Below are 18,045 nucleotides of genomic sequence, written 5' to 3'. Positions count from 1 at the left end.
TTGGGTGTTTTTTATCTGTTCTTCTTATACTTGGCTAGGGCTAGGGTATGCTTCTATCTCAAAGGTTGATTGAGTGTGAGTGGTGCTTTTGTTTTTAGTTGTTGTTTTTTTCTTTCTTTTCTGGTTGTGTTTCTATCATCTTGAGTACATCTTGTAAATAAATAAACGAGATGCTGCAATATGAGGTAAATTTAAGGTGACAATCCGTTAGGATATCAAATTTTCCTTGTAATGTCTTTCTACTCCCCAGTTTTTGCTTCAAGAAATAAAAATAAAATATCAATACAATTTCATTATTTGCTAAAAAAAATTCATCATGTAGCAGTGATTGACCTCTTCATATCTTGAAATTCATTATGTGTCCGTTCAGTTGCTTGGGTCAAAGAAAGGAAACTAAGATTATAATTTCCCGGTTGTAAATTTACAATAAATGTTGTCGATCTTCCCCTAAAAAAATAAATAAATGTTGTCGATCTAAATGACTGTAAAAAAGAAAGTTTTTCTCAAGGTATCTTATTAAAATGAAATTTACGATAAACTGTTGTAATTGTTTTCGACGGAGCTGTAGAATTTGTCTTATATTAATGACAGACTACTGTTTTTCAACTAAAATAAAGTGAAGCTATTACAATTTTTTTTAAGGAAATTACAAATTATTTGAAAGGTGAAAAATAATTGTTTTTTTGCTAAAATCTTTTGAATTTTTGTGATAGGGACTCAAAACTGTATAAATGAAACAACATCTTTAGTCTTTAGGTATTTCAAAAAAAAATCTTTAGTCTTTAGGTATTTCATCGTAACTTTTTATGTGACTGATCTCTTATATTTGACTATCGTTAAATTTCTTTTTTCTTTTTGGTTACTATCTATCGTTAAATTTCGTGTGCATAGATTAATTTAATGTCCATCTTTCATATGTTAAAATAAATTGAAAATATTATTAATAAATAAATTGAAAATATTATTAATAATATATTTAGAAGGAAATATAATAACTATATCTAACATCTTGTGAAAAAAAAAATATTTTAAAAGGTTTATAATTCCCCTAAAAGAAAAGTCTATAATTAGCTAGAGATCGAAAAAGTTGGAAGACAGTATAAGTTCAAGAAAGGGGAGAGCACTTTTTACTTTTGTTTTTTCATCCACATGTCTCTTGAATCAAATAAAAATCTTACTTTTTTTTTTGAAGGGAAATAAAAATCTTACTTAAAAAACAATATCCTTACTGCAAAAAATATAATTGTGGATAACAATCTCCTGATATTTTGATAAATTTATTAAAAGAAAATTATCTATAAAATAAAAAAGTCTACTCACTCCTTTATTTTTGCTGTCTTCTACACCCTGAATCTAGTTAGGCACTCACATCAATCTATCAACGATATGAAAATCATTGATCTTATATTATTTAATTGGCTATTTATGGAGAAAAAAATATATAATAGTTAAAAAATGAGGTGGCATGTGGCTACTTGCATTTCCTCAAAAAAAAAAATGTGGCTACTTGCAATTACGTAGAGCAATAATGGTAGACACCTTGGCTACGCTTCTTCATGACACGGATGATTTTTGTTGGACATAAACGGTAAGAAGAATCCTCTAATTTTTGTGTGTGGAAGTAAATAGAGAATTTTATCTGTAATGTTTGGAGGTATAAATACTTACAAGGGCTCATTATAAGAAATTACAAAAGATTAAAGAATTAATTTAGGGATACCACATCTCATTGCATCAAACTCAAGCGTAAGAGTTAAAAGAAGAATAATGAGATTGATCGTTTAAGAAAATGAACAGTCGTGATTGAAGTTGATAAAGAAATCAGATAAGTCAGACATTCTATATGAAAGATGAATAAAGCAAAGAATGTCGAGTAAAAGGGATTGTATGGTCACAATATGAGGGGAAGTGCGCGGAACAATATGAATAAATGCTTGAGAACCACATTTCTACAAGAAGAAAAGTAATACCTTTGATCATTAGCAAGCTTAAGACCCAAGTTAATGCCCTAAAACTCAACAAAAATAGTAGTAAAGGTTTCGGTATTATAATGAAATCATTTGATATAGTGTTGCCAAAATAATCATGGATTAAACGACTACAAGTCGATGAGTGAACAGTGGTATTATGAGAGCCATCAACATTAACTTATGAGGAGATGCAGGAGATGTCCCCCAATATGAAGCTCTATAATTTGATGTTGAGAGTGTAAAATGAGATGTGACTTGACGTGTCTTACACAATAAGATGAACCATTTTCTTGAAGGAGTCAAGAAGACCGCTATTTTTTTTGAAGAAGCTAAATTAGTCCACCTAAATTGGCACTAGGAAGAATAGAATCTGAGACATCGAGGAGGAGCACACTCCTAGATCCCAAGTCAATACCACTAAACCAACCCAAGTGGGTTCAAGAAGACCGCTATTAATAATAGCCTTACCCTTAGAAGTAAGATTGTTTCTACCTACTAGTCCAAAACCAACAAAACATTCAAGTTAAGGGTAGAAATATTGATGTCATTTAAGGAGAGATTTCAATACAACCAATCATAGACTCCAACTAAACAACTTGCTCAAATGCTCTTATTAAAGGGGATCCCAAACTTCTTAATTATGGTCGCAATCTCTAAGAAAATGCATAATAGTTTCCCAAATATGTTCGTTAATCGTCCTCTTTCTCAGCTAAGCAAATCACACACTCCCTTTCTTTTTCTTTGGACCTCTTTCTTTATCCAAAAAAATATATATGAAAGGAAATAATGATTATACATGTCATGTTACACAAGAAAAGACGACACAAAGAAAATGGAAAATAATACTAGTCAGTCATTTTGTATAAAAAAAATATTGGTACGTAAATTATTTTCTTAGTGAAGATACACTTTTGTTCATGAGAAAAATACAAACCGACCCTTTGAGAGAATTTTTTTTTTGAGGTCACAAATTCCTACATGAACCACTATTATAAAAGCGAGAATTTCGTCTTTGATAATAACTGAGAAATAAACAATTTGGCCCCAACAATAATTAAAAATGAGACAAATTGATCCCAAAAATTTGATTTCTATAATTAAGAAAGGGACTTGGTTGTACATTTTCTAACTATAGTCCAGTCCCTTTTTAGTTTCTCATAAGTAATTTTATTTGATACACTCTCAAACAAATAAATGTAGAGATATTTTTCAATCAAACTTGAATTCCAGTTTCTCACGTTTTGAGGGTCAAACAGTATTTTTAAAACCCCACCCTATCAGTAGTAGTCAATCATTTTAGTCTATAAAATTGAGAGAATGCCAATACTCTAAATATATTGAAATTATAAAAATATTTTTAAGCATATCTTCTATATCAATAATATTACAGATCAAACTGACTAACTGAATACACATATATAAATCAAATTAACTATATATATGCAAGGTCCGGGGTTCGAACCTGGCCACCACCAAAAAAAAAAAATACACTAGCAAAAGGTATGAAGAGGTATTTGTATTATTTTTATACATTTAAAAATTATTTTGATATGGTCTAGCATATTTAAAGACCAGATTGACTCAAAAAAGAATTTTTTAAAGAAAATAAATTTTCTTAATTAAATTTTATGCTGTTATAGTGAGTGTGACAGTAGTATATGAAATTGGCTTGAAATATTCAAATTCAATTACTCCATATTCAAATCATTTTTTTTTTCTTGCAAAAAAATCACGTTGTCATTTTTGAAGCGAAAAACGATATATGTTTATTTAATGTAATAATCTCTTAATGTTATTTTTGGAGTAATGAGATGCTAGAAACGAGTTTTCTGAAGATCAATGTTGCTTTTCGTTTTTCCAATGCTGTTTCATTTGCATTATTTTGGACATCAAAATAAATCACGAATAAGATGGTAAATTATGATTTGATAATTTTGTAATCGTCGGAATGTAAAAGTATATTCATGACGGAAAAAGAGCTCGTCTTCAGTTTTTTTTTTTTTTAAAAGAGTTTTTACTTCTTGGCATGAAGGAAGCAAATGTTGTTGATGATTATTTTGCAAGAACCCTCTATAGAGTCAACAAAATGAAACACTCGTGGATAATAATTCAAGCCAGTGATGGTTTATTGAAAATATTCTTATATGACTTCAAGAATCAATTATGTGGTATGCTCTATTGAAGATTCAAACAATGTTATCACCTTAATTGTTGATGAACATCAAAGCAACCTTTCTGTATTGAGCAAAGAATGAAATGTCATAAAGAAAAGACACCAATGCATATATGATATGCATTGGTGTCTCCTTCGTGCTGAAAGTCTTGGTACAAAATAGTTTGGTGAAAGGATTTCTAGGGTTAAAAGAATCATCAAATGTGCACAGTAAATGCATGATTAGAAATCAACACAAAAAACCATTCCCAGAGAGAGAGAGTACTTCTTGGAGAACTACTCAATGGCCAGAGTTTATACATGCTAGGGTATGTGAAATAATAAAGAAGTACAAATAGATGTCGAGAGTTTAGCTTAGTTTGGAAGTTGCAAGAAAACATAAGAAAAATGGATTTGAATTGTATTTTGTAAAACTGAAAGCTTTTTATAATCATTTATTTCTTTTGATAGGAGTGCCTTTTTATAAATTAGAGTATTTGATAGAAATAAATTTGCTACATTCGGCGAATTTGTTTTCATGGTGGGTTGACCCGTGAGTTAGTTTAAAAATAATTTTGTCATTTTTATTGCTTTTAGGCTTAATTAATGATTTGCCCTTAAGTTATTTGTTGGTTACATTTTGGTCCCATAAGTTATTAACGTTACAATTTGGTCCCTTAAGTTATTTGTTGGTTACATTTTGGTCCCATAAGTTATTAACGTTAAAATTTGGTCCCTTAACTTATTTTTTGGTTTCGTTTTGGTACCTTAACTCTTCCTTCGTCAACCACTCTGGTCCTTTATGTTATTAGAGTTAAGGTACAAAAACGAAACCAAAAAATAAGTTAAGGGACCAAAACGAAACCAAAAATTAAGTTAAGGGACCAAATTGTAACGTTAATAACTTATGGGACCAAAATGTAACCAACAAATAACTTAAGGGACCAAATTGTAACGTTAATAACTTATGGGACCAAAATGTAACCAACAAATAACTTAAGGGACCAAAATAGTAATTAAGTCTTGCTTTTATAGAGAAATTATTTGAATTACAACACAAAATCAATAGTTTTCTACTCTTAGTTATTTTGTTTGAGGTTTTTTTGTTGTTGGTAATAACAACAAAATATCTTGTGATTTACTCAAACTATTCTCTATTATGTGAGTAACAGAAGAAAATTATGAATTTTATGATTCATGCGAATGAAAAAACATTTTTTCGACGGGTTTTCATAATTCATACGGTTGAAAAAACATTTTTTTTGACGGGCCATCTCATCAACCCGCTAAGGGGTGGGGTGACAATTTAAACTCGGCCACCTATGTTGGTCCACCCCACTTCGCCCCATTTTTTACGAGTTAAAAGTGAGGTGGGCCTAAACAGGGAGGACCGGATCACATTGTCATCCCTAAGTATGGATATCCTAGAGAAAAAACCATGAGTAGAGTAAGGGCGGTACTTTAACAAGTTGTCATGTACAAAGTTGTGAGATTCAAGATGCTCTCTTGACTTTCATGATTAATCATCGTACATTATATTTTCCTCCGATGACTCTTCATTTTGGTATGAGCTGATGATGAATGCTTCTACTAGATCACATGTAGTGATTCATCTTTTATGGATGATTTCTTGATGTTGTGAACCAGAGGTTGAAGGCTCGTTATACACACTTATGGTAGGAGACAATGAACCAATCAGATGATAAATAATTTTTGTTGCCATAATATTGTAAAGTATTTCAGACTATTTCCATATGATCAAGGTTACCAATAAGAGTTACGTGTTTTACTTGTGTCAGCAGAAAGTATATCAATATACAATGTTTGATCCTTGGTGTGGAAGTATTCTATAGTTCTTTGTGTTTCCCAGAAGATCATAGTTACTTGTACCAATATCATGCCTTTTTGGATAAAAGGAAGGAGGAAAGGGAAATGATAGTCCCCCGGCTTGAATAAGGGGATTTTTTTTTCATAATACAAAATCATCGTAAAATTGGAGAACTCAAAAATTGAATCGAAGAGTAGTATTTTGGAGGGTTTAGATAAATTCTTCATATCTAATATGTTGTTATAGTATTCTCAAAATTAAAAATTTACTAATGATAACATATCATTTTCATTAAAAACACTATTTCATAAAATGTGGAAGAATTTTTTTTTTCCCACTACTTCCCTTCTCCCTCCCTTTATCCCCGTGAGCTTAGCTCAGTTGGTAGGGATATTGCATATTATATGTAGGGGTCGGAGTTCGAACCCCGGACACCCCACTTCTCCACATTTATATGTGTGAGCTCTATCCACTAGGCTACTTGACCAAAAAAAAAATCCCTCCCTTTCACCTCCTCTCCAAACTCGCAAACAAAGTCTTAAACAATTGATAAGAATAAAAAATAGAAACCTTATTATTAAAAATAACAATTTTTAAAATTTCAAAAAATTGAACACACAATTTCCCATAATTCTATATTGGGTTTCTTAACAAATACATAATGGGATACTTGTTATAACATACCCATATATTTTAAGGTTAAATAAGTTTTTCATCCATAAATATATAGCAAATTTTGATTTTAGTCCTAAAAAATAAAATAAAATGTTTTCATTTTGTTTTTAGACCCTAATGGGTGTAATGTTGACATGTTCTCGAATATAAAGTGTCATAATTTTAACATCAATGTGAACGTAAATTGGTCAGTAAGGACAAAAAACAAAACGAAAAAATTTGTGAGAAAAAAAATCTCATTTTAGATTTTAACAATTAAAATTAAAATTTGCTATATTTTTATGGACAAAAAACTTATTTATATTTTATCCCTCTCAAAGTAAGTGAGATAGCAAGTAAAACTGTTTTGTTGTACCAAAAAGTATGCTTAAAAATAAAGTATTTTAATTTATAATAAATTTTTAGTTCATTTAAATTTTATTTTAATGTTAACATTGTCTGGATCACTATATTCTAATTCCCCAATATATTCACGATAATATTATACTCCATCCGTTTTATAATGAGTGCCATTTTAGCCAAAAAAATTGTTTCAAAATGAATGTCACTTTACATTTTCAATACAACTTTAATTTTTTTTCTCCCAACTTTACCCTCAATAAACACTCCAACTTTTCTCTCGCACAATTTTCATTGCAACTTTAAGTTTGTCTTTTTCTTAGGCAGTTTAGTAAAAGTGTTATGTCTAATGATTATTTCATTTTATGCCTTAATTTGTGTGCAATTGGCTAAAATGACACTCATTTTGAAACGGAGGGAGTACTTGATAAGAATAGATATTTTTCTTTTATAAAAGATGTTAAAACTATTCATTCTATTTTATTTTTAATTCATGAAAATGCCTTAAATTATTATTATTAATAGTCCTTTTAAAAAAAACTTATATTATGGGATAAATGAATGCTTGTCAATGAAAAATTATGGGATGAATGAAGGAGTGCAATATAGGAGTATATAATTGATGATACAAAATTTATGGTGAAAAATGAATCAATAAAACTCGCAATGTGGAGTGAGTGAAAACTTGAGATTTAAGAGTGTGTTTCTTCCCATATCTAGGTTTAAATATTTTAGATTTTCATACTTCAATTGAACTTCCACTAATAGTTGATGAGATTGATTCTCTGGATTAATTAGCAGATCGATGATTGAGTCGGATACATGGTTAAAAAAATGAGTCAATAAATTAGTTAAGACTAATTATTATTATTTTTTGACAAAATAGTTAAGACTAATTAATTTTTATTTACTTTTTGCTTTCCTATGATATTTTTTTATTAAACTAGGATCACCTCAAACCAATAATCTAAGGAAGATTCTATGGTGAAGTCATAAAAATGACTTTTTTGGTGAAGTTAACACTATAACATAAAAAACGTAATGAGTAACACCCCACTATTTGTATAATGGCATCAAAAGTTCAGTCCTTATAGTATCATCAATTCATCAGATTAACAAAACTACACTTAATCTAATTTTATCCTACCTTGTTATAAGCGTAACACCTCTCAAAGTGTAACACTTAAAACTATCACATAATATCATCAACTTTGTTTGCATGTTAAAGATTCCAACGATAAAATAGTACCTGTAAGTCCAAGATGTTGCAAGTATTACTAGATGAATTACCATTGATCATTAATCACTAATCAACAATTTAAAAATGAATCAAACATTAAAATCAAAATTAACTTTTTCAAAAAAGTCAGTTTCTTGACTGCACCGTAGAAGCTCCCATAATCTAATGCATGCATTAAGTATTATAAATCGAACATTCGAAAGCAATGAAAAAACATTCGACTGATTACATGGACACAAGAAGAACCATATGTTAGTCGAAGACGATAAGGGTATTAATCACTTTAATTCAATTTAAAAAGGAATCTAGTACTAAATCCTAGTAATGATTGATGTCAACATTAAGTAGTATCAAGTACTCCTATATTATATGAGTAAAAAAAGTTTAATTATTGACTGTTAGCTTTAGCAACAGCATTGACTATCTTTTTACGGAAACATTAAGGAAGAAGTGGAATAAAAAATAAAACCGTCAAAAATACCCTTTCGTCATTTAGCACTGGCTTCTCATTCATTCATTCATTCCATTATTCGGTGACACACCTTATCTCTCTCTGTTCTATTCTTCTTTAACTTTTCATTTCACACAAAAAGCTAAATCAATACAACCACCACTCACTCTTCCAATCTAAATCAAATCAACCATACTTGTCTATTAATCTCGAATCATATAACATACACAACTCAATTCATTCAAATCATATATTAACTATCTCCACACAAATTAATCTTAGTTTAATTTGCTCACTATGTTCTCTATCAGCTACTAGCTTCAATAGTAAGTTGTTCATTTTTTAGAATTTTAATTACTATTCTACTTGATAATTTAATTTAATTTAATTTAATTACTTGTTATATATTTGTTTCCCTTTCAGTTCAATTCAACTAAACAGAAGCAAAATGAATTACCATGTTCCAGATTTCGATATTCAAATGGATGATGAAGAAGAATACCCTATACATCATTCAAAGAAACCTTTCACGTAATTATCATTCTGAATTATGATTATTAATTTATGTTTTGTAATTAATTAATTAATTTATTAAATCTGAAACTATGAAAATTAATTGTAACAGGCAACAAGACGATGAGATCATGGAACTATTGTGGCAAAACGGACAAGTTGTGATGCAAAGCCAAAACCACCGCCAATTTAGAAAACCGTCGGCACCGGCAACTACAACCACCGCCAGTCGCGTGATTCCTGATCATAGAGAGATTCGATCAACCGATGCAGATAACTACATGAATCAACACTTGTTCATGCAAGAAGATGAAATGGCATCGTGGCTTTTTGATTCAATGAATGAAGTTGAAGATCCTCCTTTCAACCGTCACGATTTCAGTTCAGAAACACTTTTTCATTCATCAGTCGGAAGCGCCGGTCAGAAACACGGCGGTGTTATACAAGCACAAGCCACGGAACGTGAGTCGGAGTTTGTTCAGCAAACGAGACCGGCAGGGGTGGCGGCTTCTCGGCCTCCGATTCATCCGGCGAGGAAACCGGAGATGGTGGTGAATAGAACACAGAAACCGGATATGGTGGTGAATAGAACACAGAATTTCGCGCATTTTACTAATACTAACCAAAGTAATGCGAGAAGTGAACCAGGTGCATCTTCGAGTTCGATGATTGCAGCGGCAAGAGAATCGACGGTGGTAGATTCATGTGATACGCCGGTCATGACAGCAAAAACGTACGCTGCTTCGAGATTATCGGAAACGATCAGGAGCGCGACGGCGGAGACTGGATGCGTGTGTGTGAGCACCACCGGAAAAGCTGCGACGACGTTGGATATGACAGTTACGTCGTCGCCTGGTTGTTCTAGCGGGAGTGCTGAACCGGTTCATAGAGAACCGGAGTTGGACCGGAAAAGGAAGGGACGTGAACCGGAAGAATCTGAGTTTCAGAGCGAGGTTAGTAGCATGCTTTTACTATGTTATTACGCCGATTTTTTGTTTGTTTATTTTCTTTTTCTGGTGTTTCATGGCCTTGTCTATTGTGCGCTGATGAGTAACATTGATTTGCGTGAACTTTAACAAATTTGCATTAAATTCAATTCTGGATCCAATTTTGTGGTGAGTGTGTGTGTCACATATGATATCGTTTGCTGTTACTACTCTAGTTGATAGCGGTTAAACAGAATTGTGCCACGTGTAAAAGGAAGATACAAAACTTGTTGATCATGATTTGGATGAATGGAGCGGCTTGTGGTGTAGAATCAGCCTTTTCTTTTTCTTCTGTCGTAAAGTATGAGATTAAGAATGGTGTTTGAGTTGGTATTTGTAGGTTGATGATCCAACAAAAAGTTCAGTTAGGCTTGATTTGTGCATTCGAATATTTTTTTTAAGAAGAACAAAGACGAGAAGATAAAAACAATGTGTATTTGAATTTAATTAATATCGAAGCCGTTTATGATATAACTTAGGTATGATATTAACTTCGTAGTTTTATTGTATGTTATTTTGCCACTTTTACAAATATTAAAAAAATATAGTTAATCCCCTAAAATAAATGTAGTTAATGTGTGTGAGAAAAAAAATTATACGAAAAGGATTTGAATCTTCTCCTTTACTATTTCTCTACATCTCTCTTAATCTCACTCTTTCTTCATTAAAAAATAATAAAACCATCAAGAGAGGACGATGTTAAAAGAGAGATAAAAAGTTATAGGAGAGTGGTGTAGATAATAGTGAATGAGATGATTCGTTTCTATACTAAATATATACGATGATGTAACCAAAAAAAAAATATATATATATACGTTGATTGTGGTGGTGATTTTTGCACACTCTAATATGAAACCCTATGTGACTTGACGCGGAAGAAATAATTTCAAGAACATAATATTTACACACAATTTTAACACACTATATCTGACATATACAACGAGTTTCAGTATGTTTGGATTCCAAGGAGTGAGAGAATTAATATAAAACCAGAAACCGTATGAAATCTGCTTGGAACACCGTGTCTGATGTCAAATTTTAATGTCTAAAAAGTATTCCTAAAGTGCAAATAACGGGGAAAAGAAGAAGCCTGTTTGTTAAATAGGGTCGTGCCTTTTTTTTTAGTACGATAGGGTGGTGCTTTAGTTCCTACATATACGAGTTTATGTTACCAAAAGATACACTAAAGGTAATCCATAACAAATGCATTAGCTAAACTAAGCCATATAGACATAGTTATATAAGATATTTGGAGTTAACCAAAAATATATTGGTCCAAATAGTAAAGGATTTGGTCACTTTATGCAAGTGATTATGATTTTGATCTCACACTTTCATGTATAAAGAAAATCCAGTTAAAAGGGAATGAATGGACCTTGTGTGTCTTATAGATTTTCCGATAGAGAGTCACTACTAAACGGCTGTGAAAACTTTGTATTTATAACATGATAAAAAAATTATTTCTAGTTAAATATTTAGATTTTTGTATTTGTGGGACTAGGATGATTAATAGTTTACGATTCAGAGCAGCATTTTTGGAAAATTTTCATGCTTTTTATTTAAGTTGTCTCATCTAATAAGAATATACACCAAGAGTGTATATAATAAGTTGGTGGCTTCCCATGAAAAATTGAAAACAGATTAATTACTGTCGTAAACCAAGAGTTTGTTGTCCCTTTTTTATTTTTTGCACCACGTATAATATACTTATCTCTGTTTGTTTTGCTGCAAAAGGATGTCGATTTTGAATGTCGGGAAGAAAAAAAACAACACCGTGGATCTACATCTGCAAAGAGATCCCGTGCTGCAGAGGTTCATAATCTCTCAGAGAGGGTATGTACATACATTAGTCCATAATTTGATGTTGTTTTTCCCATATCTGAGTGTTTTCATATTGTACTACATGCGCAGAAGCGTCGAGATAGAATTAACGAAAAGATGAAAGCTTTGCAAGAACTTATACCGCGGTGCAACAAGGTGAAACACTAAATAACATTTTACTAATGCTGGATTTGACTTCTGACTTCATAATTGTTTCTAATTTTTACTTACTTTATGAATTTAATAGTCCGACAAAGCTTCAATGTTGGATGAAGCAATTGAGTACTTGAAGTCATTGCAGTTACAAGTGCAGGTTAAGTCTTCAATTCTGCTTTAATTTACCTCTAGTTTGCATGTGTTCTTAAAAAGTTTACTTATACAACCTTTTTCCATGTAAATAATACCACTGTACTATTAGACAAGTCCACACTCTTTTTGTTAATTTTAAAGTTTAATGCAACATTAATTATTTGTGTCTTCATTGTATGTGCACACTTTAGAAGAAAATGATTATTTATATCAATTTTCAATGCAAAATAAATAAGATTAAGATATCATCGTACTCCCTCCGTCCTATAATATAAGCAAAAAAACTCATTTTCCGTCTTATAATATAAGCAAAAAAACTCATTTTCTTTGTCCCAAAATATAAGCAAAAAAGACAAACTTTTATCCTATTTAATCTTGTTTTTTTTTTAAATCTCTTTTCCAAGAAAAACTTTTGTTTATTCTCATAAAATTAAATGCAAATTACATTCAATTTTCTCTCTCTTTCATTTTTTCCATAACCAATAGCCAATGAAAATTGTTTTTACATCTTCCTATAAAACTTTTTTCAAAGAAAACACAAAAAACTATACTCCAAATTCTTATGTTTTAGTTTTCTTAATAAGTGTGTTTTTTTTTCTTCTTATAATTTGGGACGGAGTATTTCATTTTTTACTTGCAACTACATTAATAAATAAAAGTGACATTGATAAAGCGTAATAAATGTATTATATTGATATTATAAAATGGTAACTTACCCACCAACCAACCAATGAAAATAGAGAAATGATATTTGTACAATCATTTTATGACAACTTTTGTACAACCATCTCTCTTATACTCACATTATGTTTTTATTCTCTCTCTTCTTTTTTCTCTCTCTATTGTCTTTGACCAATAAAAAGAGAGAAAAAGAGGGTTGTCACAAAAGTTGTCACATATTGGTTGTACAAATATCATTGCTCATGAAAATAAACCTTTGTTAGTGAGGTCAATGGTACTTTGTGGGTGCCACCTGAAAATGTACTCACGTGGCTAATGTTTATTGGGTGGATAAATTACCCACCATTTTTCCATGATAATGTACTTGAAAATGTATATTGTTATGTGGCTAATGTTGGTTGGTTGAACAAGGCATGCTTGCATCAACTTCTGGTGGTGCAACAATGAACAAGCAATCTGCTTGATTTTGCTCATCCTCGCCTCAATTAACACAACCCTTTCTTATGTAAACAATGCATCAAGTACCAGTGGTCAAAACATGAACAGACATTCTTGATTTTGGTCAATTTATCTGCACCCACCATTTATATAATGTCTCTGAGCTTCAAAACAGTTTTAGGAGGAAAAGATATCAGACATTGAGAAGCGTAAGATTATGGAAAGACAAATCTAAGTTTTCTATGCAGGAAACTGTACATGCTTTAAGTGCAAAAGGCAGGGTGCCATAGCCAATGAGTTTGTTTTGTATCATTTGTTTCAATGATTTCAGTATTAATAATTGAAGTGTTTGCATGTTCTACAATTATCACTTTATGCATTTCTCGCCTATGTACACTACTTAGTACTTATACTATTTAGTATTTACATATTCCATGGTCGTGTATTGTCATTTTGACAATAACAAAGTGAAATTTCTTTATGCAGATGATGTCCATGGGATGTGGCATGATACCTATGATGTTTCCTGGAATTCAGCAATTTATGCCGGCGATGGGAATGGGTTTAGGGATGGAAATGGGAATGGGAATGAACAGACCAGTGATGCCATTTCCTAATATGTTGCCTAATTCTCCTTTGCCAGCAGCAGCAACTGTAGCCGGTCCTTTTGGACCAAGGTTCGCCATGCCTCCTTTCCATATGCCCCATGTTCCTGCAGCTGCACCTGATTCATCCAGAATGCAAGCAGAAAATCAATCAGACAACCCCCTTAACTCCCTTGGTTCTCTGCCTCCAGATCAATCACGCATTCCAAACCCAAACTTCACAGATCCTTACCAGCAATACCTCGGTCCCCACCAGGTGCAGCAATTAATGCAGGTAAATAGTATGCTCCTTAATGGTATTTATGATTGTTGGACATCATTTGAGGTGCTTTGTTGCAAGTAAACATACCAGATTCCTGCCACCTGCATTTCACCTTGGATCCATCATAATAATATAATACTCCTTCTGATCTTAAATATAAACAAAATGTATTTGGTCCACATTTAGATCAAATACATTCAACTTGTTACTTATATTTAAGACAAGGGAGTATGATAATATCATTTTTGAGATTATATGGGTAGTTGTCGAAGCCACATACTCCGTCCGATCTTAATTATAAGCAAAAGTCAAAACGCATTTAGTTCGAATTTGCGCCAAATATTTTTTGACTTTTGCTTATATTTAAGATCAGAGATACACATTGTGTAAAAATACGAACTTCGCCGCTCCATTTCTCATATATTATGTTCATATTTTATTCCAACACCCTTCATCAATAAGGAGGAGAGGGAAGAATATCTTTAGGCATTGACGTAAAACTTTCACATTGTTTAGAAAAGTGGTTTTGGGGAGGACAATAAATGAAGAGAAATACTTATTGGCACGACATTTTTACATGCACGACAATGCACGAAGCATTGAAGGCCGTTGGATCTTCTATTTTCTATAACTTATTAAATCTCTCTCGCATGTTTTGTTTTATATGTGCATGATTTCCGCTATTACTGTGTCGTGTGCTTTCGTGTCGTGCTATATAGCATATCTCATAAATGAATACATATGAGTAATGTTTTCTCGGATTTGAGAATATTATAAAGAGATAGAAAAAACTTTATATTTATTCAAAATCCTCCTAACTCTTCCCTTAATGCAATTCTTAGCTCCTCTAAAAGTACTAGTATTTTGGTCAAATAAACAAAGAATCTTTATGTAAGGTGGGTGACATTTTGACTTTGGTCATTTCCCCGTGATACTTAATATTATCACTTTAGTAGTGTCTCCTTTTTAAATAGGGCACAAAGATGTTAACATTAATGAGGTTCTGTTTACAAATTTGGAATCAGGCAATGAACCAGCAAAATGTCAACAGACCAGGTACCAGTGGGAGCCAAGATAATCCAGAAAAGCATTAGTCAGGTAAAATGCCAGTGGAGTTTTCTGATATTAATTTAGTTTTACTGTTTTCTTATGCTACATCTCACAAAGCATTCTCTCTCTTTCTTATAAAACGTTTACTATAGTAAAACATTAGTCACGTTTACGATATAAAAGATACATTCTATTTTCAAATCCATTTGGCCTAATCTTGCCTTTGGTTACATGAGTAGTAATAATATTTTGTTAGGTAATCATACTTAATTTTGCTGCATGTTTTATTTATTGACATGTGCAATCAACCAATGACTATTCGTTCAGCTCACTATTTTATGTCTAGTATCACTGTATCAATAACTCATACATTAATTAGTGGACTGCAATTGCAAGTTTTTTAGAGATATTGCTCAAAAAGAACAACTATCGTTAACAATGGATTTGTGTACATTGCAGGTTAGATTATCCGGCATACCATAGCAGCTGCCATGGTGGTGTAATGTGCGAGAACTAACATTTTAGCAGATCTCAGTAGCAAAAGCTAATTTATACACAACTAACATGTAAATTATTGTGGCCCTATAATTATTATTAATTTGCAAAGCTTTCGTGGTATTATTATTGTTCCCTTCCTTTTAGAAATAATTACACTATTTAATAATAATTATAGTCTAAGTACCAGATGCAAAATCAGAAGAGAAGTAAGGAAATAACTTAGGGGGTTGTATTGGATTGGGATTTTAAAAGATTGTTTTGGAAAAAAGAATATTAAAGATTTTAAAAGACTTTGTGTGATTGTATTGATTTTGATGGATTTTAAAAGACTTTATTCAAAGGACTTTTTACAATCAAGATTTTTAATCAAGATTTTAATGGATTTATAATATAAACTTTTAAGATTTCAAAGGATTTTATGAGATTTTAAGATTGAAATGATTGTATAATTCTTAAGAAAATTTCAATATTACAAGAGTGAATGAAAACAATTATCAAATTGTAATACGGTTAACAACAAAATAACATAACGTTGCCTTCCTTGTTAATGTATGGTAAAATAATAACAACAAAAAATATCTGCTAAAAAATCCCAAATAATCATAATAAATTAGAATAGCAAATTGACTTGAAAAAACTTTACACTTATGAATCTGTAATATTAATAGTGAAATGAAATATAATTAGTATGAAATACAATTAGTATTAGTAAGTAACATGCAAAGTAACATATTTTCTTGACTGGAACATGAACAACAATGAGAAGCAATAATATAAAAACTTAGGGCTGGAAAGAGAAAACAATGAACAACATGAACAACAATGAGAAGCAACTGTATTCTAATTACGATGAAGGAATAAGGAGTAATTACGATGAAGGAATAATAAGAATAGGCTATGAGTGTGGAAAGAGAAAACAAAAATATAATCTCAAGGTTTTTTGTGAGATTGTTGAATGAGCATGTCATGTGTATTTTTAACTAAAAAGTCTCTCAAAATCCATTATACAAAAGAATCCATTAAAATCTATAGACTTTTAAATACCAATAGACAATTCATAAGTAATGAGAAATCTCAATTGAATACCAACGGATTTTGTTGCCTTTAAAAAAAGTCATAATTGTCTTAATTGAATACCACAAGATTTGTTTACATTTTATAAAAGTCTTGATTGAATATCACTAGACTTTTTTATTATAAAAATGTCTTTGGTTTATTAAAAAACTAAATGAAAAAAAAGAAGTTATAACACCAGTATAATATTTCATGCAGCAAATAGAAAAACTAGATAAGTTTCACACCACTACAAAGAATTTGTTTCCATTAAATAAAAAATGCAAATTATTCCATTATCTTCTTTCTTCTTTTCAAATTGGCTCTTTAAATTTGAAAAGGACTATTGATTTTTTTTTCTTCCTTTTCCAATTCCTGTTATTCCGTTAAAAAATGCCTACATGTCCATTTCACTGATTACTAATTATGTAGAATACCATTAGTATTAGTACGAGCCCGCCATTTTATTTTAAAAATTCAAACAAGTGTTAATTACATTAACAGGAAAGGAATCAGGGGTTGGGTTTGTAGGTTCTTCCCAAATCCCATGTGCTTCTCAATGGCGCATGTCGATGACCGAAAACTCAGGAAGAATTTAAGGGTGTGTTTGGAAGTTAAATTTTGAAGGTTTTTGAAGGGGGTGACTTTTAAAAAATTGAAAGAACGATATGATACATGAACATACGACAAACTTTCAGTTCGGAAAGAACGTTGTTTTTTTAACTATAAGAAGTGAGATCTAACTCCTCCTCCCTTTCATTTCAGTAGGGTAGATTGGTGAATTCATATGACAAACCAAAGGAAATGACCAAAAATCAAAACTTCATACAATTAGGTCAGAGCATAGTAAAGACACTCGAAGGGGATGCATTATTAAGGGAGGGACGTTGAAATATTAGAGATAATAAGGTACAGGAGAAACCAACTATGAGTGAGTTTATTTGACATTTGTTGTGCTTTTGGATGGTGAATACATTGAGTTAAAAGGTAGATCATCTTCATAAGTGGTCTATTGTGGACTGGTATTTTAATTATAAATTTCAACGATTGCCGGTAATACTACTTAAAACGCAAGACTCTTCCCATATTTACGACTTGATTGATGTCAGTTCAATGCAAACTACATATTTAATTTTCATTGTTTTAATCAAATTGATATCAATTAAGTCAATAT

The 18,045-nt window shown here is 31.3% G+C and overlaps 1 protein-coding gene across 2 annotated transcripts; it reads left to right on the top strand.

Moving 5' to 3' along the window:
• The first annotated feature begins 8,724 nt into the window (after positions 1 to 8,724).
• On the top strand, positions 8,725 to 15,941 carry PIL5 (phytochrome interacting factor 3-like 5). Of its 2 annotated transcripts, none has more exons than XM_085727755.1 (9): positions 8,725 to 8,981; positions 9,123 to 9,186; positions 9,281 to 10,121; positions 11,889 to 11,987; positions 12,066 to 12,131; positions 12,223 to 12,288; positions 13,890 to 14,282; positions 15,296 to 15,368; positions 15,780 to 15,941. In XM_085727755.1, the coding sequence occupies exons 2-8, from the start codon at positions 9,137 to 9,139 to the stop codon at positions 15,362 to 15,364; spliced, it is 1,584 nt and encodes a 527-aa protein (XP_085583881.1). In that variant the 5' UTR covers positions 8,725 to 8,981; positions 9,123 to 9,136; the 3' UTR covers positions 15,365 to 15,368; positions 15,780 to 15,941. The 2 variants fall into 2 exon arrangements, with proteins under 2 accessions (XP_085583881.1, XP_085583872.1); XM_085727746.1 differs by having other exon boundaries at positions 9,079 to 9,186.
• Positions 15,942 to 18,045: the final 2,104 nt, after the last annotated feature.

Source organism: Medicago sativa, chromosome 1, assembly GCF_051527215.1.
Source record: "Medicago sativa cultivar Bolivia chromosome 1, Bolivia_mono, whole genome shotgun sequence".
NCBI classification, from domain to species: Eukaryota; Viridiplantae; Streptophyta; class Magnoliopsida; order Fabales; family Fabaceae; genus Medicago; species Medicago sativa.
The sequence above is the reverse complement of the archived record's forward strand: the minus strand, read 5'-3'. Positions and strand labels throughout refer to the sequence as shown.